General features: G+C 50.2%; 1 protein-coding gene across 2 annotated transcripts; it reads left to right on the top strand.

Moving 5' to 3' along the window:
- Window positions 1-116: 116 nt before the first annotated feature.
- Window positions 117-22,505, top strand: ACSBG2 (acyl-CoA synthetase bubblegum family member 2). Of its 2 annotated transcripts, none has more exons than XM_063160911.1 (15): window positions 117-185; window positions 6,032-6,164; window positions 8,114-8,193; window positions 8,733-8,977; window positions 10,863-10,951; window positions 11,482-11,602; window positions 12,042-12,122; window positions 13,536-13,685; window positions 14,786-14,962; window positions 16,108-16,289; window positions 17,007-17,240; window positions 17,721-17,938; window positions 19,033-19,172; window positions 20,029-20,275; window positions 21,221-22,505. In XM_063160911.1, exons 2-15 carry the CDS (start codon window positions 6,061-6,063, stop codon window positions 21,331-21,333), a joined length of 2,181 nt encoding a protein of 726 aa, XP_063016981.1. In that variant the 5' UTR covers window positions 117-185; window positions 6,032-6,060; the 3' UTR covers window positions 21,334-22,505. The 2 variants fall into 2 exon arrangements, with proteins under 2 accessions (XP_063016981.1, XP_063016980.1); XM_063160910.1 differs by lacking the exon at window positions 117-185 and adding an exon at window positions 5,662-5,770.
- The last annotated feature ends 16 nt before the right edge of the window (window positions 22,506-22,521 follow it).

Raw genomic sequence — 22,521 nt, 5'->3', positions numbered from 1 at the left:
AGCGCCGGGGGGGCGTGGCTTCCTCTCTGCCCACACCATATTGCCCAATGGGGTGTTTCAAACTGACTGAGTGGGCGGAGCAATCGCTCTTTGGCCACGCCCCCAGCGCGAGGGGTGTTTAAGGCGCCGCCCGGCGGCGCGCGGGAGCCACTGAGGGGCCGCGTGCGCTCCCGCCGGGCCCGCAGGTAACGCGCGGTCCTAAAGCCCGACCCGGCCGGGGCTGAGGGGGGGACGGGGGTCCCGGCTCCGCACAGCCCCTCTGGGTGTCCCCAGCGGCTCCTGCTGTGTGGGAAATGCCCGCGGGATGCCGCACTGTGGGGATCACAGCCCGGCAGGTGCTTCTGGGGGTGTCCCGTTTGTGCGTGGGTGTGTGGGCGGAGAGCGAGGGGGGAAATTGTTGGTGGTTTTGGTTAAATGAACGTGTGGTGCGTTGGAGTTTCCCCCGGGAGGTGGTGTGATGAGAAGGGGTGTCCCTTCCCCTGTGCTGTGCGGGAACCCATCGTGAGGGACCGTGAGGGGTCCTGAGAACTTGGCGTTCTCTGAGGTGATCTGAGAGTTTGGGGTGCTCTGAGATGTCCTGAGAAGTGGGCAAGAGAGTTTGGGATGCACCATGAGGTGAGCTGAGCGGTGGGAATGCTCCATGAGGTGACTCTGGCATGCTCTGCGAGGCGATCTGAAAGTCTGGGATGCTCTGAGGTGTCCTGAGAAGTGGGCATGCCCTATGAAGTGACCTGAGAGATCAGAGATGCTCCAAGAGGTGGTCTGAGAGTTTGGGACGCACCATGAGGTGACCTGAGAGGTGGGAATGCTCCATGAGGTGACTCTGGCATGCTCTATGAGGCGATCTGAAAGTCTGGGATGCTCTGAGGTGTCCTGAGAAGTGGGAGATGCTCCATGAAGTGACCTGAGAGGTGGGAATGCTGCAAGAGGTGACTTTTGGATGCTCCGTGAGGTGATCTTAGATTTTGGGATGCTCCACGAGGTGACCTGAGCGATTCGGGGTACTCTGAGGTGTCCTGAGAGTTTGGGAATTGCTCTATGAGGTGATCTGAAAGTTTGGGATGCTTTGAGAGGTCCTGAGAGTTTGGGATGCTCTGAGATGTCCTGAGAAGTGGGAATGCTCCAAGAGGTGTCTTTGGGATGCTCCACGAGGTGATCTGAAAGTTTGGGATGCTCTGTGAGATGTCCTGAGAGTTTGGGATACTCCACGAGGTGACCTGAGAGTTTGGGGTGCTCTGGGTGACCCCAGTGCTTGGGACACTCCTGTGCCGGCTCCCAGCCCTGCTGTGCTCCCAAGGGACACAATGCCACGTGTGGCAGCCAGCAGGAAAACAGGAACACAGAAAACCCAGAGATTTTATAGCAGTACAGGAACACAAAAAACACAGCCCTGAGCTTTCCTGCTGTGCAGAAATTCAGGAAAGAGGAGCTCGACTGGGTGAATTCACCTGAAAGAAATATCCCTGGAGGAGCAAGGAGCCTGCAGGGAGAATTCTGTGTCTGCCATGGTCAGTGGGCAGATTGGATGAAAGCTTGACAAGAAAGTCTCACAGATATGTGTGCTTAGCAGAAAGATTTTTAAATGTAGAGTCTGATGAAGGAATAGAGATGGAAGCAAGTTTTGATATGGAAGAAAAGAATTGCTGAGCCAGTCTTACTGGATAACCAAGGAGGCAAAGGGTGTGTTAGTTAGAAGGGGTTTTACGACTTAGAGCAAAGAATAAACCTACTTTAAATAAGAAGATGTTTTTACCAAGCAGAAAGACAGCACAGGCAAACAAGTCAGCAAAGTTGCAAGTAGAAAAAAGGTCTCAGAATTTTCTACTGCAAGAAAACTGAAAAACAACTTCTAGCTTAAACTGTAACTTTTAGTGATAGGAGAACAGTAACATGAATATGGTAATTATAGCAGTTATGATGGGCTATAGATAATAGTTAAGGTATAGATTGGTTCTGCTGTATTAAGATGCTCAGCAAAGTCTATAATGCATTGGTAACCTGAACTAAGGGTCTCCAGGCCTGTCTGCAGCTGGAGCTGACAGCTGTAGGCACAGCTCTGTCATCCACAACCCTGGGCTGCTGTAATGTCTTGGATTTATTAAACTGCATTTTGAAGAGCTGCCTCAAACAAGAAGATGTTTTTACCAAGCAGAAAGACAGCACAGGCAAACAAGTCAGCGAAGTTGCAAGGAGAAGAAGAGTGGGGTGCCTGTCTGCACTGGTGACAGTCACTCATCATCCTGACAGAGGCTGAAATTACTTTTCCTCCTGTTTTCTGCTCTCCAGCATCAGGAGGGCATGCGGCACTGCCCAGCACCTGTGGTCAGTGACAAAACCTTCAGTGCTCGGGAAGTTTTTATCACCGCCGCTCCTAAACACTGAGTTTATCTAAGAGGAAGAAGTGTGAGTCGCTCAGCTTTTGTTCCCTCGCTTAGTGACTCTTGAAAGGAACAGAAAGTCCCAGGTTTCGGTTTTGGTTGGCGATGTGGCAGCCTGGAGCTGCTCTGGACAGGAGCAGAGCGGATGTGGTGCCTGAACCGGTTAAAAGAGATCCGACGCAGGAAACCGAGTGGGGCCGCGCTGGAAAATGTCAAGTGGCTGATAACGCGCTCGGTAATTTGAATTTGAATCGGTGTTGTTGGAGCTCTGTGTGTGTTTTAGGTAAAGGTGTGTCCAAAGCTGGAAATGGAAAGTCCACTCCTGCCCCCTTCACTGCCACAAGTTTGCACCTCACTCAAACCTTTATTTTGGTTTGTCAGTGAAGTGGTTCCAAAGAAACACCCCGTTCCCAGTTCTTCTGGGTCAGGTGCTCCCTCAAAGCAGAAGGCGTTTTTATTGAAATGGTTTAAGGTTTCAGACAGGCGTAATTAAAACGGAGGTTTCTTCCCGCAGGTCTTTTGTTTGGGAGTGTGTCCTCCGTGCTCCTGAGCGCTGTGGTACATCACGGTGTGCTAATTCCTCAGGAAACAATGTGGGGTGGGAACGTTTGGTATCCAGGAGTTACACCGGGCTCTGCTGAACCGTGGAATGGTTTTGGCTCGGAAAGGACCTTAAAGATCATTCCCTCCTAACCCTGGAACTTGTGTGTTTAACATTGCTGTGTTTGTAACCCAGCATCAGGGAGGGAAGGGCTGAGCAAAGCTAGGCAGAGTCTGAATATATTGGGAAATATTTCTTCTAACCTGAATTTTTTGGATAAAATGCATGTCTGGTTTGGGAAGCTGCACAAATTTCAGCTCAGTGTGAGTGTACCCCGGGTTGGGCACAGTGAGAGCAGAGCTCAGAGTGGGTTCCACTGGAAGAGCTTTTCCCTTTTGGGTGCCTGAAGGTGAGGCAGAAAACCTTCCATGGATATGAAACAGGGGATGGAGCACCTCTGCTGTGAGGGAAGGATGAGAGAACTGGGGTCGTTCAAGCTTTGGGTGAACTTTGGTGGCAGGACCTGAAGGGAGCCTGAAAGAAAATGAGAGGGAGAGAGACTGAAAGGGCTGGAGTGCCAGGGCACAGGGAATGGCTTTCACTGCCAGAGGACAAGGATAGATCAGGTATTAATAGGGAGTACTTCCCTGTGAGGGCAGTGAGGCCCTGGCACAGGTGCCCAGAGCAGCTGGGGCTGCCCCTGGATCCCTGGCAGTGCCCAAGGCCAGGCTGGACAGGGTTGGGAGCAGCCTGGGACAGTGGGAGGTGTCCCTGCCATGGCAGGGGTGGCACTGGATGGGCTTTGAGGTCCCTTCCCACCCAAACCACTCTGGGATGCCACAATTCCCTGACAGCAGGAGTGAGGACACCTCACCCTTTCCCTTGAAACTTCACTGCTGCACTAAGGCACAGTTGGCAAGGGAAACTAATTAGTGCAGAGGGCAGAGATTCCCTCAGGGGTGCTCTGAACCCCTCCTTGTGGGGTGCTGGGAAGGAAAGTGGGAGCAGCATTGTGAGAGGGGTCAGGAGTGATGGCAGCTGCTGCCTTCTGGGCTCCTCTTGGGTTGTCCTTGGGCAAGCTAGGCCGTGGGGACAGCTCGGGGGAGTGAGAGAGGCCGTGGGGGGCACTGCAGGTGGGTTTGGGCTGCTCCGGGCCGGGCAGGGGAGCAGCTCCAAGTCGGGGAGTGGAACCAGCTCCAGGCAGGGGAAGCAGCTGCAGGCCGGACAGGGGGAGCAGCTCTGTGCTGGGCAGGGGAACCAATTCTGGGCTGGTCAGGGGAGCAGCTCGAGGTAGGGGAGCACCTCTGGGCTGGGCAGGGGGGACGAGCTCCGGGCCAGGCAGGGGAACCAGCTCCAGGCTGGAGAATGAGCTCTGGGCCGGGCAGGGGGGAACAGCTTTGGGCAGGGGAACGAGCTTTGGGCCAGGGAGGGAGAGCAGCTCTGGGCTGTGGAATGAGCTCCAAGTCGGGCAGGGGAGCGGCTCTGGGCTGGGTAGGAAACAACTCTGACCCGGGCAGGGCATGGGGAACCAGGTCCGGACAAGGGAATCAGCTCCGGGCCGGGCAGGGAGAGCAGCTCCGGGCTGGGGAAAGAGCTCCGGGCCGGGCAGGTGAACCAGCTCCGGGCCGGGCAGGGAGCGCAGCTCTGGGCTGCGGAACGAGCTCCAGGTCGGGCAGAGGAACCAGCTCCAGGCAGGGGAAGGAGCTCCGGGCTGGGCAGGAAACAACTCTGACCCGGGCAGGGGGAGCAGCTCCAGGCTGGGGAACCAGCTCCGGGCCGGGCAGGGGGAGCAGCTCCAGGTCGGGCCGGGGAACCAGCTCCGAACCGGAGAACGAGCTCCGGGCTGGGGAGAGAACAGCTCCAGGCATGGGAACCAGCTCCGGACGGGACAGAGGCAACAGCTTTGGGCAGGGGAACGAGCTCGGGGCCGGGCAGGGAGCAGCTCCGGGCCGGTCTGAGCGGCTGCTCCGAGCCCGGGGCTGCAGCTCTTCCCCCGCTGCCCGTGAACCCCTGTGGTGCTCCAGCCCACGGTGGGTGCACGGCAGCGCCTGCCGGTGATCCGTGCGCTCCAGAGCTGGCTTTTTACAGACATCCCCCTCTCTCTGCTCGTGAATTAAACTATTTCTGGCGTGGTGACTCGCAGGCTGTAGCAGAGCGTGGCGTGAGCGGCAACGTGTCCTTGTGCAGATGAGTAAGCGGAAAGGGGGACGTCCCTGAGCCTGCCCCCTCCCGCTAAAGGCAGGAGGCTGCAGCGTGCTCGCTCGCATTTATGACATAAAAAGACTTTTTTTTAATAAAAAGACTTTCCTGTTCCTCGTGGAGGCGAACATGCCCCTCGCATCACACGATTTAAACGCGTCTGTCTAAAGCAGGTACAAAATAGCAGCCTAAAATCCACTTCTTAGAGAGATCAAGGATAATGAGATTCGCCTCCAATCAGCTTGAAATCCCTTGAAGCAATTAAAGCTCAGCCTTGGCGACTTATAAGCATCGAAGGCTTTTGATGAGTGTGAACCTTAAATAAAATCAGCGTTGAAATCCCCCAAGACAAAGTGCTGGAAAAAAAAAAAAAAAGGGAAGAAAAAAGAAAAATACAGTTGGAAAAGGTTATTTTGATGGGAACAGGTTAAATGTGAGTTGTCACCCTAGAGGAACCGAAATCCCCGGTGTGCCGGGCGGGTGTGGGGCCAGAGCCTCCTTAAGAGGCGGCGGTGTGGGGTGACGAGCCGCTTCCAATTGCGAGGCAGCAGCACATGACATAAGATGCTCCAGATCTGCCTCCTGGGCGCTAGTTTAAAAATAAAGGATATTACACGTCGGTGAGAGGAGGCTGCGGGACCGGCGATGCGCGGTGAGGCTGCAGGGATCGGGGTTTTGGGACAGCATTTAGGGCAAAAGAGTGTGGAATTTAAATGGTTTGACTCGTGGTGCTCTAGGGGAGCTGTGGGTGTCTGGTTCTGCCGTGGGGTTTTGCAATGCCCGCTGAATTTCCTGTTGTTTGGTGCAAATGCAGCCTCTTTGGGGTTGCCTGGCTCACGTCAGCGGAGCTGCTTTGCTGTGACGTGGGGCTGGATTTTTATTTTTAATTTTCCCAACGTGTTTTCTCTCGCAGGGACAGTGCTGTGTGAGTCAGACGCCAGGATGGCACTTGCAGAACCAGTCTCCTCCGTGGCTTATTGCAGTTCAGCTCTTCAAAGCAGCTGTGAGGTGGCAGGGGAAGATGTGCTGCTCAACTCTTCACCCAGGTTGGTCTAATTTAGGATTTTATTTGGGATTTATTTGCCTATTTAGTATTTTATTTACCCTGTTTATATAGAATTGTATCCTACCATGCTTACTTTGATTAATTAAAATGATTTTGGAAGAGCCCTGCCTCTGCAGGGAACATCATGTGCAGTATCTACACTGATCTCAAACTCCTGCTGGTAAGAGGCTGCTTGGATTTACAGACTAAAGAGCAGATTAGGGTCTGTATCTCACCACAGCATAATGAGATCTAGCTGATCAAAACCTCTTTACCTAAATTTTTTGGGGTTGCATTGAGCTACATGTAAGGAGGAGAAAAAGATGACTTGATTGACTGTAAGGGAAATAGTTGGGGCTTTTCTGCTCATATTCCTGGGTCATTTGCATGCTTTGATCATAAAATCTGGTGGAGAAATGGTGCAGAACTATTGCAACTGAGGATTAATTTGTGCTGAAAAATGTTCTCAGTAATGAGGAGGGAACACGGAGATGGGAACATCTCATAATCCCCTAGGGGGAAATAAAGAAATTATTTACTCAGCCCTGGTTGCTGGCCTGCAGATTAGTTCAGAGGAGCAGTTCTGCTTTACAGCAGGACATGTGATCAGCCATGTCACATCTTCCCTGGGCCTTGAACCTCCTCATACCCCCAAAGCAGTCAGAAATTCAGAATAAATGTAGATTAGAGGGAAGAGATTTCTCCTTACCCTGACATTCACACAGTGCCTGTGCTGGTTGCCTTGTCTCTGGCCTGGTAGAAAGAAAATAAAGATGGGATTTGGTGGGAGCTCTGCCTGGCTGGGGCTGAGGGTTGTGTGTGTGCCCAGAGGAGCTCTCAGCTATGAGCAGTGTGATTGTGATGGGCAGAGTCAGGGCTCCTCTGTGCCCCAGAGCTGCCCCTGCAGTGTTTGGGGTTATTGTGATGTCAGGGCCCTCCTGGAAGAGCCTGGGCTGGGTGCTGCTGTTGAGAAGGGAAAACACTGGCCTGGAGGAACAGCAATGAGTGATGGGCTGAGGCAAAGGGCCTGGTAGGGCCAGGCAGGATGGAAACTTTGGGTTTCTGCAGTGAAATTTTACTCAGCTAAAGCTCAGACATCAATGGCCCAGGACAGGGAACAAAGCAGCAGCTGCCTGCTTGGAGGGTGGGATTCCCAAATCTCACTGGCTCTGGCTTCAGCTCCTGCTCTCAAGTGGGACATGAGCCTTGATTGTCCCTGACCCTCCTCATGAGGGCTGTGACAGTCCAGCTTGGAAAGGGATGGAGTAGGAACAGTTTTGCAAGCAGGCAAGTGGTGCTTCACCAGCTGCTGCAGGGCTGAAAGTGAAAGGACAGCTCAGCTGGGAGGAGTGGCTGGAGCACATGGGCATGAGCCTGTTTCTGTTTCTTCCCAGGCATCTGGTGGGAGCCCTGGTTTTAATAGGAATACCTAAGAACAAGATTTGCTGTTGAATCAATTTCCTGCTCTTTTACAGGAAATCTCTGTGGGTTTCTCCATGGGGTGACTGCAGAGTGTCCCCAGGGCCTCCCCTGTGGCTGACTCACATCTTGCAAACAGGAGATGAGTTCCAGACCCAAGTGTCCCTTCCTGCCCCCCTCCTCCTCCTCCTCCTCCTCCCAGCTGCAGACTCTTTATTCCAGGCACCTGGAGCAGCCTTGAGGAATTGAATTATGGCTGTTTTTAGGATGATGTTTATGCATTCTTCTGCAGCTTGTCTGCAATGAAAGCTGCAATTAGGACAATACTCATGTTCAGCACAGGCAGAGCTTGCACACTCAGAGGGAGCAGTTCCATTGCTGGGGCCATGCAGGGCAGTGAATTAATAAAATCACCTGCAGAGCATCAGGGATCACTCTGACATCTGAGTGACATTAAGGGATGGAGCCAACCTGGCTGTGGCAGGCAGCCCTCAGTGCTCTCACCCAGGGATAATTCATTTTGCCTTGCAGAACTGCTGAGCCACACAACAGCCAGCCAGGGGAAGATTCCAAGATTGAGGACTATCAGGTGAACTCACTCGGTCCCAAAGGTGAGTGCATGGAAATTTGGGGGCTGTGGGGTGCCTGACATTACTGTTGCAATGAGAGAGGGATTTGTCAAACCATGACAATGGAAGAAGCAGCTCAGGTTGCAGGATGGGTTGTGCAGGAGTGTCTGGAGCTCAGACTTTAAAGCACAAGGGTTAAATAGGCAGTGCCAGTGCCTGGTGCTCATCTGCCAGGTACCAGTGTCCAGCTTTCAGTCCTCCTTAAAAGAAAAAACTTATAAATAGCTGAGTATGACATGCAGGAAACTATCACCTTACCAGTACAAGAGCCTTAGGGCAGCAGAGCAGGTTAGAGGGGATATAAGTGGGAAATTTTAACATAATTTAAAAGTGCTCTAGAGGCTTCTATCTAAAATACTGGGGCTCAGATGGCAAAATTGCCACAAAGAAATGGTCAAAAAAGGGGTGTGGGAGGGGGTGTAACAACATTTGCTTTCATATGCTTGAGACTTGTTTTTGTATTGCTGTTATGGCAGCAGGAAATTTGTAAATCTAAAATGCTGAACACTTTCCTTTCAAAGCAACCTCCCCCTCTCCTGGCTCCAGCATGTGGACAACACGTCGTGATGGAGAGGTCAAGCTGAGGATGGAAGAGCAGGGCCCTGGCAGTGAGGCCCCAAAGACTGTGCACCAGCTCTTCCAGGAAAGTGTCAACAAATACAGCAACCTTTATGCCCTTTCATCCAAAAAAAATGGCAAGTGGGTAAAGCTGACGTATAAGATGTACTATGATGAGTGCTGGAAAGCAGCCAAAAGCTTTCTGAAGGTAAGAGTTTGTTGAGTTCTCTTTGGTATATTCACAGAGTCCTAAAAACAGCATGGTTTGGGTTGGAGGGATCTTAAAGCCCATCCAGTGCCACCCCTGACGTGGCAGGGACACCTCCCACTGTCCCAGGTGCTCCAAGCCCTGTCCAGCCTGGCCTTGGGCACTGCCAGGGATCCTGGGGCAGCCCCAGCTGTGCCAGGGCCTGCCCACCCTCCCAGGGAACAATTCCTGCCCAATATCTGATATAAATCTTTCTTCTTTTAATTTAAAACTGTCTTCCTACCACTTCCTACCCTCTTCCTACCACTGTGTCAAAACAAAACAAAGTCAAGTTTAATGTTCACTCACTTAAATAGTGCTGGAATGGCTGCATTCAAGTCTGTTTTAAATCTGCAAATTCCCTGAGTGCAGATGAATCTCACAGTGACAGGGAAGTACCTGAACATGCTATGGACACCTATTTAATTTTTTTGACAGTTGCTTCCACATTTAACCAAGTAAAAAAAAACATATAAGGAAACATTTCAAGCGAGGCGTTTGAGGTTTATGTTAAACCTGGACACTGCCCCTGCAGAGGCTTGGAAAGTTCATCTTTCTAAGAAAAAAAGGGATCTTAAAAACCAGACTTAAATGTCCCACGTGGCCCAGCCTTTTGCTGGTGCTGCTGGGATTAGGAGACTTGGAGACAGAAACCAACAATACCTGTTTGTACTGTTGGGATCAAGTCTTACCTCCTCAAGTTAAGGCCAGCCTGGTTTTACTGCTGTGGTGGGATCTCCCACTCTGGGACAAAACCAGAGTCTGGCTGAGGGAGTTAAAAACTGGGACTCCAAGAGCTGGAATTTCATAGCCAAGTGTCACTGCCACTGTCTTGGGACTTCTGCTGCTCACAGTGACCCCAAGATGTGTTAGAAAATCTCTTTTCCCAGCCTGGCAGTCAAAGAAGGAGTCAGAGCTCTTCAGTTCTCAGTCTGAAGGTTATTTATTGTATCTTACCTATAAAATTTTTTTTCCTGTCCAGCTGAGGTCCGTTCAGCAAGACAGAGGCACTCTGGCCACCCCTGGGGCAGTGTTATCTTTTTATACTAAAAACTATGTGTACAATATTTACCAGAACTTCCCAATATCTATCACCTATGCTAGACAGTGAGTTACTCTAAACCAATCTGAAGGTGCCACCATCACAGCAGAAGATGGAGGCCAAGAAGAAGGAGAAAGGCTGGACACACCCAGTTCCCTCCATCTTGCCCCCTGAACCCCCATTCTAAAAACCCCTAAAATCTATTTTTTCACCCTGTGATAAATTCACTATCATTCTACTTAAACTGTTGTGGCTTGCTGATCTTCATCTAAGGTTGGTAATTTGCTCCATGGGCCATAATCAAACCCACAGGTGTCTTGGGCTCTGTGCCAGGGTCTCTGAGCCCCCTGGCAGGGATCTTGGCCATCCAGGACAGCCAAAGGGATGTCCTGAGTTCTGACACCACTGGAGCTTATTGCTCTGGCCATTATTGATATTTGCCATTCCCAACTTGTCCCAAATGTCCCAGGAGGTGCTGTCTGACTTCACCTCTCACCTCCTCATTCCCAGCCCAAGGAGGGAGCTCCCTGGAGTGCAGGTTGATATTCCTGTGAGTGAATTGAATTCCTGTTGGTGAGTCTGTCTTTCCAAGGGCAGAGCTCAGCAAATCCCCATTTTCCTGCCCACTTACAGTGGGACAGAGCTGTGAAACTTTCACTGGTTCCATCCTGGCTCCTGGGGGTGATTCAGTGTAAGAACATGAGCTCTTCCCTCGGTGCTGTGCTCACAGCAGAGGTCTCAGATGCTCCCTGAGCTTTGGCCAGAGGAGAAGCAGGATGCTGTAATGCCATCTCTTGTTTGCAGCTGGGGCTGGAGCGTTTCCATGGAGTGGGCATCCTGGGATTCAATTCTGCTGAGTGGTTCATTGCTGACATTGGAGCTATCCTTGCAGGGTAAGGCTCTTGTTTCTTGCCATGCATTTTGCTTTGGCAGGCAGGGAGTGACTGCAGCATTCACATGAGAAGCAGGTTTTGATTAAACCCCAGTAAAACAAACAACACCCCAAATTCAATTGCTTATATTTGGATTTAATGAAGGTAGATAGAAGCTGAACTATTTAATAATGAATTAATGAGACAAAAATGAAATACTTTTTTTTAGCCAGCTGCTTCTCTCAAAATAAGGTGACCTGTAGGTTAATCCAGAAGCATTTTTATGTACACAGTGATTAAGGAAATTCCAGAGAATCTCATGTCTGGACTGGGATATCTGCCTTCCACATGAGATATTTTGCTCCCTTGCTCCACTCTTGACATTTCCCATGCCCCAGAACAGAATCTTTCCTCTTGGAATTCAGCTCTCCCCTTTTTGTTGTCATTTTATGAGATATTGTCCTTAAAATTTTTTCTCTGAAATTTGCCAGCAACTCTGCTTGTCCTCTAACTCTGTTTTGCTTTTCTCTTCTGTTTTTTCCCTTTTCCAGGGGATTTGCTGTTGGGATCTACACTACAAACTCTCCTGAGGCCTGTCACTATGTAGCAGAGAACTGCAGTGCCAACGTTATAGTGGTGGAAAACCATAAACAGCTGCAGAAAATCTTAGAAGTAATTATGTTTTTTAAATGGCTGGGGATTACAGCAACCTGTTGACAGATGTGGGAGGGTGAAATGCTGTGGGAGGGGAGTGCTGGGTCTGAGAACAGAGGTGAATTCCTTGCTGTGCTCCCTGTTCCAGCCAGGTGAGCTGTCACTGGCACTGTGTCTCACAAGGGGTTAAGTGGTGCTTTCACTTCTTAAAAACCTTGGGCTTAAAATTGAAGAAGCCAAAATGAACAACTGAGCATCCTCTAGGTTGTCTGGCGCCATCCCAGCTCAAATGATGACTGTTTCTAGTGAGGCAAACCCATTCTTCAGGAGCACAGATGGGATTCTCTTGGCTTTGCATAAAGTGGCAAATCTGAGGAGTGTGCTAAGTGGGGTTACAGAGGTCTGAAAGGCACAAGCAGCATTTGCTCCTTCTCACAAATCTCCCTTCTTAACACAGATTGAACACAGACTACCTCATCTGAAGGCCATTGTCCAGTATGGGGAGGAGATCAAAGAGCAGAGACCAAAACTGTACTCGGTGAGTCCTGGGTTTCTTCACAGCTGCTAAGTGCTGGTTGTGTTCAGCTGGTGGCTGCAAGCACCTGTCACCTGCCCTGGGGCCTTGAGCATCTGGTGACATCCCTGTCATGTCATTCTATGGCAGGGCCTTGGAATGAAATTTTAAGGTCCCTTCTAAGGGACCTTAAACCAGCCTGGGGTTCTGTGGCTGTGATCCCTTGAGCTGTGTTGGCTTTGGTGGACAGGAGGTGTCTGCTGTTGTGCAACCTGGATAATCCATGTTGTAAGGGACTTTGCCAGACACCTTGAGCCCCACAGTTACTCCAAGGAGTTGCTTCAGAGCTGTAAAGCTGCTGGGAGTGGGTCTGGCTCCTTTCTGCTTCTCCCTGTGTCAGCCAGGAAACACAGGGGTGGCAGTGTGGGTGTACAGCCTCTTCCAGGGGTGTGGACAGGGAGAACATCCTTCTCTTGGTGTGTAGCAAAGAGTTGTTGGGAAGGATGAAAGTTTGACAAGAAAACCTCACAGATATGTGTGCTTAGCAGAAAGATTTTTGGATGTAGAATCTGAAGAAGGAATAGAAATGAAAGCAAGTTTTGATACAGAAGAAAAGAATTGCTGAGCCAGTCTCACTGGCTAACCAAGGAGGCAAAGGGTGTGTTAATTAGAAGGGGTTTTTATGGCTTAGAGCAAAGGATAAACCCACCTCAAACAAGATGTTTTTACCAAGCAGAAAGCTAGCACAGGCAAACAAGTCAGCAAAGTTGCAAGTAGAAAAAAGGTCTCAGAATTTTCCACTGCGAGAAGACTGAAAAACAACTTCTAGCTTAAACTGTAATGTACTAACTTTTAGTGATTGGAGAACAGTAACATGAATATGGTAATTACAGTAGTTATGATAGGCTATAGGTAATAGTTAAGGTATAGATTGGTTGTACTGTATTAAGATGCTCAGTAAAGGAAAGTATATAATGCATTGTAACCAAAAGAAAAAATATCTAATGCATTGTGACCTAAACTAAGGGTCTCCGGGCCTGCCTGCAGCTGGAGCTGACAGCTGTAGGCACAGCTCTGTCACCCACCACCCTGGACTGCTGTAATGTCTCAGATACAATAAACTGCATTTTGGAGAGTGGCCTGGAGTCCCACATCTCTGATTAAGGCTGTTATGATGGCGCCCAACGTGGGGCACCATCAGTAAGAGCCTGAATGAGGGCTGTGGGTCTCCAGGCCTGCCTGCAGCTTGGGCTGATAGATGTGGGCACAGGCTCTGTCACCCACCACCCTGGACTGCTGTAATGTCTTAGATACAATAAACTGCATTTTGAAGAGCTGCCTGTAGTCCCACATTCCTTATTTAGGCTCTAACAAAGAGATCCATTGTTCCTGTGGGTGATGCCTCACGAAGGGGCTGAGCTGTTGTGTTCCCTGCAGTGGAAGCAGTTCATGGAGCTGGGCAGGGACGTGCCGGACGAGCAGCTCCGCGAGGTCATCGCCGCCCAGAAACCCAACCAGTGCTGCACCCTCATCTACACCTCGGGCACCACGGGGCAGCCCAAGGGGGTCATGCTCAGCCACGACAACGTGAGTGCCCAGTGCCACCCCAGGGCTGCTCAGGGAGAGCATCCTGAGCTGGGAGGGACCCCCGGGTGTTGTGTTTGTGGGGTTCCCAAATGGAGGGAATGATGCATCTGACTCCATGTTCTTAGACAAATTTTAATTTATTACATTATTTAATTAATTACCTTATACATCCATATAAATAATAATAAAAAATTAGTAATATTATTTATATAATTTATAGATAATTTTTACATTCATACATCTAATTATAAATAATTTATTTATGAATAATTTTATATAGTTATTATTCATAAATGGTCATGTTATCTATATACATATTTATGGTATTTTTATTAATAATACTATTAATAATAATATTATTATATTTATTTAATTTATTATTTTATGAGAGTATATTGTATTAAAGAATGCTATACTAAAGAATACAGAAAGGATACAGAGAGAAGCCTAAAAAGATACTAAAGAAAAACTCATGACTCTTAGCTTGGCACTGATTGGCCATTAGGTCAAAACTTAAGCAATTCACATGAAACCAATGAAACAATCACCTGTTGGTAAGCAATGTCCAAACACATTCCAAAGCAGCAAAACACAGGAGAAGCAAATCAGATAATTATTGTTTTCATTTTTCTCTGAGACTTCTTAGCTTCCCTGGAGAAATCCTGGGTAAAGAGAGTTTTCAGAAAATGTGACAGTGACACACAGGGATGATCAGTGCAGCCCCTGTCCCTGCACAGCCACCCCAACAAGCCCATCCTGGGAGCTCCTGCAGCTCTGGCAGCCTTGGCACCATTCCCTGGGCAGCCTGGGCAGTGCCCAGCAGCCTCGGGGGGCAGAACCTTGCCCTGAGCTCCATGCCAAGGCCTGGCACAGCTGCAGCCCTTGCTGGGCTCCTGTCCCTGTGCCAGAGCAGAGCTCAGCCCCTGCCCCTGTGCCTGCCCTGGGGAGGAGCTGCAGCCCCCGAGGAGCCTCCCCTCAGTCTCTGCTGCACCTGAGCAAGCCAAGTGCTGCTGCTGAGATCCCAGGACGCTGTAGCTGAGCTGTGCTGTGTGTGTGTCTGTGCAGTCCCTCTCTGAAGCCCCTCTGGGTTCCTGTTGCAGCTGACGTGGACGGGGACGGTGGCCGCGCGCTTCATCATGCTGAGAGACGCCCGGGAGAAGCAGGAGGAGGTGGTCAGCTACCTGCCCCTGAGCCACATTGCTGCACAAATGTGTGACATTTGGGCAGCCATGACCCTTGGAGTGCAAGTTTACTTTGCCCAACCAGATGCATTGAAGGTGAAAAAAATAAGATAATAAACTTACACTCATCCACCTGCTTGAGCTGGGGCGGGTGCTGTCGCTGGCCGGGGTCTGTGTGCAAATCACAAATGGGGTGGGGCTGCTGTGGAACGTGCCTTGAGCTGTTTTATTTTTCAGCATCAGTCTCATTACATGGTTGTGACAATGGGAAGATGCCAGCAGCAGACCAAGAACTTAATGTTACAACTCACTTTATAAGTTTTGTGACCAATCACACAAATCAAAAGCACATTCACAGTATTTATATCTGTATAGTATATATTCTATATTGACACTAGTTCTATCCAACCACTATAAGCCCACGTGCCTTTGGTTAAACAATGCTTGCTTATTTCAATTACAATACCTCCTTGTAAGCCTTCAAACACAATGCACAGAGCTCCATTATTAAGCTTCAAACTTCCTAATATCTTGCTAGATAAACTTTTCTGTAGCTTAGAGAGTTATTCTAGACAAGTGTTAATACACAGACCATTGTTCTATTTGTCCTTACTTTTCTACTTTTTAAATATTTTTTCTGCTGATCTATCTCATGGCTGCTGCTTAGCTCTAATCACAGTTCTGCTGTCTCTGAGGCCTGCCTTTTGCAGCTTTCCCAAAACCCTCTGATTTTGTGGATTCCCACAGGTGCTTGAAATAAGGCTGTGTTATCTTATGGTTCTCTCAGCTTTCCTAACTGGGTTTACTTTGCCCACTGACCAGCTGCCCCTGTTGGTTTGACTGGAGCTTGGCCTTCACCTTTTGACTCAGTGACAAACTGGGAGAAGCTGACCCAGCACTTCACAACTGGGATCTGCTGAGTTCTTACCTAACACCTGATGCCACATAAAGAACTGGTTGAGCAACAGCCTCATGTTTGCTCTGCCCACATTGCACCATGGCCCCAGCTAAACCTGAGTCCTGAGTAAAGGATTCTTGTGTCACTGAAAGCATTGACCCTTGCTCCCTTCACAATTCCCGCTGGAATGCCTCAGGGGTTCCCTTCTCTTGGTGGTGCTGCAAAAAACAAACAGTTCCTCAAAATTCATTGCAGACTCCCAAGTTTTTGCTGGTGATCAATACTGACCTGAAGTCTGCAGTGAATCATTTCTAAAAACTGCATTAAATCCTGCTTCTCTCAGGGCAGCTTGGTGGAGACCCTGCGAGAAGTGAGGCCAACTGCTTTTCTGGGAGTTCCTCGTGTCTGGGAGAAAATGGAAGAGAAAATGAAATCTGTGGGCATGAAAGCCTCAGCGATCCGACGGAAAGTGGCAGCGTGGGCCAAGGGAGTGGGGCTGCAGACCAACCTCAAGAAGATGGATGGGTAATTATGAGCTACATGTCAGGGATGCTGATGAGTTTTTAGGAGAACTTCCCTGTCAGATCAGGGATTTTATTCCATCCAGGGGTTATATTCCATATATTCCAGGATTTTATCTCATGTGACAGACTGTAGTGGCGTTCACAGGGGTCCCAGGATGAGGGAAGAGATGGGAATCTTGACTCCATGTTTCAGAAGGCTGATTTATTATTTGATTATATATATTATATTATATTAAAAGAAAATGATGTATTAAAGCTATACTAAAATAATAGAAGAAAAGGATTTCATCAGAAGGCTAGCAAGGAATAGAAAGGAATGGTAATAAAATCTTGTGACTGCTCACAACCTTGACACAGGTGGCTGTCATTGGTCATCAAGTAAAAACAATTCACATGCTGGGTAAACAATTCTCCAAATCACATTCCAAAGCAGCAAAACAGGGAGAAGCTGAAACTTCTCAGCTTCTCAGGAGAAAAGATCCTAATGAAAGAATTTTTCATAAAATATGTCCATGACATTAGACCAGTGCAACTTGGACTCGAGGGGGAGCAGCAAGGGCTGCAGGGGGAAATAATCCATTATTTTATGGAATGAACTGAAGTGGGATGAAGATAAAAGGATGAGGGGGAGGAGTTCTATATTTTCTGTGAACTGAAGAAGGATGAAGATGAAAGGAGGAAGGGGAGGAGCTGGAAATGTGTCACTTTCCTGCTGCAGGCGCTTGGACGAGCCGGTGAATTTCCGCCTGGCCCGGCAGCTGGTGTACAGGAAGGTGCGCAAGGCCATCGGGCTGGACCGCTGCACCAGGTGCTACACTGGGGCTGCTCCCATCACCAGAGAGACCCTGGAGTTCTTCCTGAGCCTCAACATCCCTGTGATGGAGCTCTATGGCATGAGTGAGAGCTCTGGGCCCCACACCATCTCCCTGCCTCACGCCTTCAAGCTCGGCAGGTGAGCGCCCGCCTGGGAGCAGGGAGGGGGTTCTGCCTCTGGCACCTCCATCTGTCCTGCTGCAGCTCATCCCCACAGCCCTGCTGCCACTGGGGACGTGTGAATTTACCTTGGCTGGCTTCTGTGGGAGCTGGGGAAGAAGGAAAAGTTGGTAACTCCAACCTACTCTTCAATGGCAAATGACTGAAGGGTTCAGGGTGTCTTTGAGCAGCTCGTTCAGTCTGCACAGTGAAAGTTTGCTGCCAAGGACATAAATCTGGTGTTGAGAACAATGAGTGCAAACCAGCAGGTGTGTGAGCACTGATCTCTGCAGTAACAACTCTTTCTGCAGCTGCCCTCACATGAGCAGATGCCTTTAAAGCTCTTGTGCTAAAAAGCTGCTGGGCTTTGTTCAAACCCTCCAGCTTGAGAGGTGCTGCTGTAACTTCTGCTTGAATTTGGTGTAAAATGAATTAATCCTTGCTCTGTGCTGTGTTTCAGCTGTGGGAAGGTGCTGTCAGGGTGCCACACCCTGATCCATAAACCAGACATGGATGGCATTGGGGAGATCTGCTTCTCAGGCAGGCATGTCTTCATGGGCTACCTGAACATGGAGGACAAAACCAGGGAAGCCATTGATGAGGATGGCTGGCTGCACTCAGGGGACCTGGGCAAGCATGACAAGGATGGATTCCTCTTCATCACAGGCAGAATTAAAGGTGACACATCCCCTGACATTGTCTTGGTGTTGTGCAGCACTGTGGAATCCATGAGATGTTGATGAGCCCAACTGTTCCCTCAGCACTGCCAAGGCCACCACTGTGTCCCCATGTCCCCAGCTGTCCCATCTTTTAAATCCCTCCAGGGATGGTGGCTCCACCACTGCCCTGGACAGCCTGTTCCAATGCTGGGAAGAAATTTTTCCCAATATCCAGCTTAACCTGGATATTGAGAAAAATCTAAACCTCCTCTGGTACAGGGGACGCTCTGCTGGTTGTGTGGCTGTGACTTGCACAGAAGAATATTGAAATCCTTCTCATCCTGGAGTTTCCACTGGGATGTGGCTGCAAGGTGGGAGGAGAGGGGCAGCCTCTGGAGCCAGGGTGTGTTTCCAGAGTGAGGGACAATTTTCTGATTTCAGTTCTCTGATTTCAGTTCTCTGATTTCAGCACCAGTGCAATTGGTGCTTCGTGGGTTTGTTTTATCAGCAGCTCAGAGTTTCAGGAGCTTTGCAGGGTGACCTCCAAGGAAAGCAGCAGCTTAACACTGTTGTGCAAGTGCCTTGGAGCAATGTGGCTCTTGGGACAGAGTTTGGGCAACCCCAGACAAAGCCAAGATCACTCAAACCTTCAGCCCCCAAGAGAGAGAGGTGCAGCTCTGAGGAGCAGGAGATGGAGCAGGGGCTCCCCTCTGCTCTGCAGCACACAGGAACCTCCTCTCACTTCAATTTCTGATAATTTGGGTGCCAACTTAGGAGCCTTAGAGGCTCAGGTGTCTGTGCCACGGGGCTCACCTGCATTGCCAGGCTGCAAACACCCCTGGAGCCCCAGGGCAGCTTTGGCTGGGCTGAGTGTGAGCAGCTGCTGCTCCTCTCTGCTGCAGTCAGGGATCAGCACTGGGGCTGGAAAAGCCCTTTAAAATGTTCCACATCCCCACATTTCTGAACATTTTTGGGGATGGTCACCCTGTGACTGTCCCAGTCCTGGTGTGCTGACACAGCCTCCCTGTTTGAGCCAAAGGAGCAGTGGAGTTGTTGCAGATTGTGGCAAGGGGAGGTGCTCCAAGCATTAATCAGGATCTGATTGTTTTCCAGAGCTCATCATCACAGCAGGAGGTGAGAACGTTCCTCCTGTTCCAATCGAGGATGCTGTCAAGAATGCTGTTCCCATCATCAGCAATGCCATGCTGGTTGGAGACAAAGCCAAATTCCTTTCCATGCTCCTGACACTAAAGGTAATGGCAGAGAGGATGGGGATCCACCACCTGTGCTGCTGAATCTGAGTAATTCCAGGGAGGAAGGGTTGTTACACATTTTTAGTATCTTGTGGAGCAGAATTTGCTGCAGCTGAGCTGCCAAGAGCAGCTGAAAGCACAGAACTGTCACTTGCTCAGACCATCAGGCCCTGCTGCTGTTCAGGGCAGCTTTTGGTGCTTTTGTGCCACAGAGGACAGGGAGAAACAGAAGGAAAAGACCCAAAAGTGAGGCTGGAAAAGGAAACCCTTCTGCTCTCCTCACCTCTTTCAGTCTCTCCCACAGCAGTGTGGGAGGTAAAAACCTGTCAGGGATTTCTTTGTCACACTCTGGATTTAAACTGCACCAGGACACATCTGTGGTGGCCTGTGCTGACTGTCAGAGTGGGAATTGAGACCAGGGCCAGCAGCCTTGGCCTGGGGCAGGAGATCTGAGGTGGCCCTGGGAGTGGCCCTGCTGCTCTTGTCATGGCTGAGGGCTGTGTGTGACTCCAAGACTGCTCCTGCACAGTGCAGGGAAGTGAATTGTGCTCCAGAAAAGGTCTGGAAAGCAGAGGTTAACTTTGGACAGAGGTTAACTTTGGACAGAGATTAACTTTGGGCAGCACAGGAGGAATTGGGCAGATGTGCTCCTGAGCAGGCACAGACCTGAGGGGTTTATCTGTGTTTGTGCCAAGTTTCCATTGGCAGCCAGGGGTTGGGTGGGAGCTGAGGGGCTGGAGTGGGGCAGGGAAAGGACCCCAAAAGGGACCCCAGGAGCTGTCCCAGGGCTGGAGGCTCCTGGTGCAGAGCCTCAGGTGCTCAGCACTGCTCAGATCCTGCTGTGCTTGGCCTGCAGTGCGTGGTGGATGCAGAAACGGGTGAGCCTGGAGATGACCTCAGCCCAGAAGCTCTGGCATTCTGTCAGAGGCTGGGCAGCAAGGCCACCAAGGTCTCAGAAATCATCAGCAGCAAAGACAAGGCCATCTACACTGCCATCCAGAAAGGGATCTCTGCTGTCAATGAGAAAGCTGTGTCCAATGCTCAGAAAGTCCAGAAGTGGGTCCTGCTGGAGAAGGACTTCTCCCTGTTTGGTGGAGAGCTTGGTGAGTGTCTGGGGTGTGCCCTGTGCTCCTTCCCTGGTACTGAACATCAACACAACCACAGCCCCAAAGCACAGAGCTGCCCTGGCCTTTCCTCACGGTGGCTTTTCCATGTAGCAGTTTGGGGTGGGATGAACTGGGGTGAATTTCCACTTCCAGCCCACAGCACCGAGTGCAGCAGCACTTACCTTGTGCTGTGGTGCCTCTCACAGGGTTATGGAGCATCCTGAGGTGGGAGGGACCCTCAGGGATGATCAGCCCAGCCCCTGTCCCTGCCCAGGCCCCCCAACAGCCCCACCCTGAGCAGCCCTGGGAGCTCCTGCAGCTCTGGCAGCCTCGGCACCATTCCCTGGGGGAATCCCTGGGCTTGGGGCTGGGACCTGTGCTGGTGTTCACAGGGGTTCTTGGGTGAGGGAAGAGATGAGGATCTGACTCTGTGTTTCAGAAGGCTTGATTTATTATTTTATGATATATATTACATTAAAACTGTACTAAAAGAATAGAAGAAAGGTTTCATCAGAAGGCTAGCTAAGAATAGAATAGCAAAGAATGATAACAAAGGTTTGTGGCTCGGGCCCTGTGTCCAAGCCAGCTGACTGTGATTGGCCATTAATTACAAACAAGCCCATGAGGCCAATCCCAGATGCACCTGTTGCATTCCACAGCAGCAGATAATCATTGTTTACATTTTGTTCCTGAGGCCTCTCGGCTTCTCAGGAGGAAAAATTCCTAAGGAAAGGATTTTTCATGAAAAGATGTCTGTGATAGGGACCATTCCCTCTGGGTGCTGCTTTGGCTCCCAGAGGAAGGGAGGGACATTCCATTAAACCCAAGGAGAAGTTCAGAACTTCTCTCAGGTCCCTGTTCCCGTGTTCTGCCTCTCCCTCCAGCCCTGCTGGGTGCTCCCAGTGCCGCCCTCCCCTTTAACCCTTTGCTGGCTCCCCACAGGCCCCACCATGAAGCTGAAGAGGCCGGTGGTGGCTCAGAAATACCAGGAGCAGATCGCTCGGTTTTACACGGACACCGAAAAACCCTCGGGGGAGCCCTCGGCCCGGCCATAGAGCCCGCCCCGGAACCGCCCCCGGGACACTCCCAGCTGCCCAGGAGGGATTCCCTGGATGGATCCTGCCGAAATAAAGCAGCTCAGCCTTCAGGCAGCCCCTTTGCTGTCCATGTCCTGCAGTGTGGTGAGCGTGGTCCTGCCCATGTTCTCCTGTGTCTTGTGTTCCTTGCTGAGATATCCCAAATATCTCAGCTTTGTATTTTTTATTTCCATTTTTATAAGGGCGATATGATGTTTACCTGAAATCCACGTGATCTGTTACGTTCTAACCAAAGTTTTCTTTTCCTGAGATGAATGTAAAACAGGAGCTGCAAATCAGGAGCTGCCCTTTTTCTGCTGAGGGAGAAAGGCAGATTTCATTTTCCAGCAGTGTCCTCACTGCCTGCTGCACGTTTCCCTGCATGCTGATGGCATCCTCATAATTTTAAATCTCCTTCCCCACAAACTATTCCTGTCTGAGATGACAAATGCTGTGTGTGACTACACACAGCAGTGGAGGTGGAACCTCACATGAACTGGGCTTGTCTGTGCAATATTTTGAGTTTGTTTTACCTTTTTGAGTTACAATGAAGCCATAAATTGTATTGTTGAAGTTGTATCCATGGCTGGTATTCTAAGAAGAGATTTACTCCAGGGATTATTTATAAGGCTGTGTACAATGTGTGAAATCTGTCTATATTTTACAATTCAGGAATGTTGTGGGGAGCTGCAGAGTGGAGGCTGAGGGCTGCAGCTGTGCCTGGGGACAGGGGATGGTGCTGGGAGCTCAGCCAGGTTCTCCTGGGGGTCTGTGATCAACCAGCCCAGAGCTGTGGAGCTGCTCCATGGAGGGCACAGCCTGGCCCAGCTGCAGCCCGAGCTGCTGGTGCCCAATCCAGCAGGGGAAGGATGGCTGGGAATGGCTCAGGGCACACAGGAACCCTCACTGGGCAGGGAGAGCAGCCCAGCTCTGGCTCCAGTTCCATTTCCCTGGACAGGAGGAGCACTGGGAGGAGCTGGGGCAGTGCTGGGGTCACAGCAGAGTGACAGAATTAAACCCAGAACTCTGCTTTGGGTCAGAGGAATTCCAGTGCCTGAATGCAGTGCTGGAACTGCAGCTCCCCCTGTGTGCTGGGCTGGCTGCAATTGCTGTGTCCAAGTGAAATAAACTCCTCTGTTTGTGTCTCTGAACTCTGTCTGGTTCCTG

This window comes from Melospiza melodia, chromosome 7, assembly GCF_035770615.1.
Source record: "Melospiza melodia melodia isolate bMelMel2 chromosome 7, bMelMel2.pri, whole genome shotgun sequence".
Classification (NCBI taxonomy): Eukaryota; Metazoa; Chordata; class Aves; order Passeriformes; family Passerellidae; genus Melospiza; species Melospiza melodia.
This window is presented reverse-complemented; position numbering and strand designations above follow the sequence as displayed.